This window comes from Didymella exigua (assembly GCF_010094145.1).
Source record: "Didymella exigua CBS 183.55 unplaced genomic scaffold M421scaffold_25, whole genome shotgun sequence".
Lineage (NCBI taxonomy): Eukaryota > Fungi > Ascomycota > Dothideomycetes > Pleosporales > Didymellaceae > Didymella > Didymella exigua.
Window position 1 is genome coordinate 8,393 of NW_022984799.1, and position 1,620 is coordinate 10,012.

The 1,620-nt window shown below is 46.2% G+C and overlaps 1 pseudogene across 1 annotated transcript; it reads right to left on the reverse strand.

Annotated features, from left to right (window-relative positions):
• Nucleotides 1-1,003, reverse strand: M421DRAFT_397532 (annotated as a pseudogene; the record flags this gene model as incomplete). Its single annotated transcript has 2 exons — nucleotides 1-407; nucleotides 840-1,003. Coding segments are annotated over 2 exons (317 nt in total), but the record flags the coding sequence as incomplete, so codon positions are not given.
• Nucleotides 1,004-1,620: the final 617 nt, after the last annotated feature.

The window sequence follows — 1,620 nt, forward strand, 5'->3', positions numbered from 1 at the left end:
AGAGGAACAAGGCCTGCGCCGCGGAAGGCTGAGCAGATATTGGCTGGCGTGAACGCTTGATCAAACGCTGCCTTGAACGCTGGCAGAAACTCAAGCTTGGTGATGTGGTTAATGTGGTTGCGCATAAGGCTCTCCACCTCACAGCTGTACGCGCGCTTTAATGGCGAGAAGCAGCCAACATTAAGCGGCTGGAGTAGGTGAGATGAGTGAGGTGGCATACAGAGCGTGTAGATGTTGTTCTCCTTGCAGAGCTCCTAGAACGCTAGAGATTGGTGGCTCTTATGGCCATCAATAATAAGCAGGCGACGCGTGCCTATACTACGAGCCTGCGTGTAAGCGTTGAAGTGCTTTAGCCACTTAACTCTAAGCTCATTATTCGTCCAGCCATTGTCGCTAACTGCAATTGCCTAGTTGCGTGGGATATCCTCCTTATACCAGGCTGATAGGTGGTACTAGGCTGGCGGAATGGGTATACTCCAACGTCCTTCGTGGGTACCCCCCAAAACTTTGTCAATAATACATGGATTCTAGCAAAATAGGGCTTAAAAGAAAGAGAAAAACTACCTCTACATTTCTGTAGTAGAGGGTTTTGTTATAACTATTAAACTACACAAGCTAGAGGCTAGAAAAGGTCAAAAAAGGGGGGGTACCTAGCAAGCATACCTATTAATAGGTATACTTTGCTAGGTAGTGTTGATAACTTAGCTAATACTAGGCGGAATAAGCTAATTCTTTTTTTATTAGAAGGCGCAATACTAGGCGCTTCTATTAAATAATAGATTATGTAAGCGTATCTCTGCTAGTTAAGAAGCTATAAGCCAAAACGTAAAAAAGCATACCCTACCCATCCGCCAGCCTAGGTGGTACTGACCAGCGAAGATAAGGAATGGTGGCACTGACCAGCCAGCAGCGCTGATAGCAGCAATCAGCGTTACCCACTCGCGATTGCCTGGCTGAAGAGTCTTTGGCCTGCCTCTCCTCTCTGCTCCTGTTATAACCAGCTATGTTGTAATCTTGCCTATTATAAAGCTAGCTTTATTAAAGTTATAGACGTCCTTATTGTAGATACCCTGCTTAGCCTTTATCTCTTCTACAAGCTTAAACTACCTCTTTATTAATATTGCATCCTCACACAGAGCTCGCTACCTATTATACACTTAGTTAAAACACGTCCAAAGACTGTCTGTACGCTTAACAAAGTTAGCTGGCCACTTCTGCCCAACCTGGCCAGCGCCGCGTGCAGCCAGCAGCTTATCAGCCATATCACGTGCAGCTGCGTAGGTAGGCGCAAATCCACGCTGATCTAGGTGAAGTATATAGCTGACAATCACCTCCTCTTCTCTCTAGGTAAGCTTCCTTAAGTTAGGCTAGCAATCGCGTCGCGCGCGCTTTCTAGCGCGCTGGTCAATTAGGGTTAATTTTAGGATATTAAAGACTGTAGCAGCGCGTTGCGTACTCTGAATTTGGGCAGAATCTATAGATAAGAGAGCAAGCTGAATATCTGCTTCATTTAACTGCATAAGAGGAGCGCGGCGTGGAGGCATTGTGTGTTAAGATAGAGTAGGTGATCAAAGTTGGTGGGGTGACCAACTCGCTTGTCTGACCGACTCGCTTGCCAAC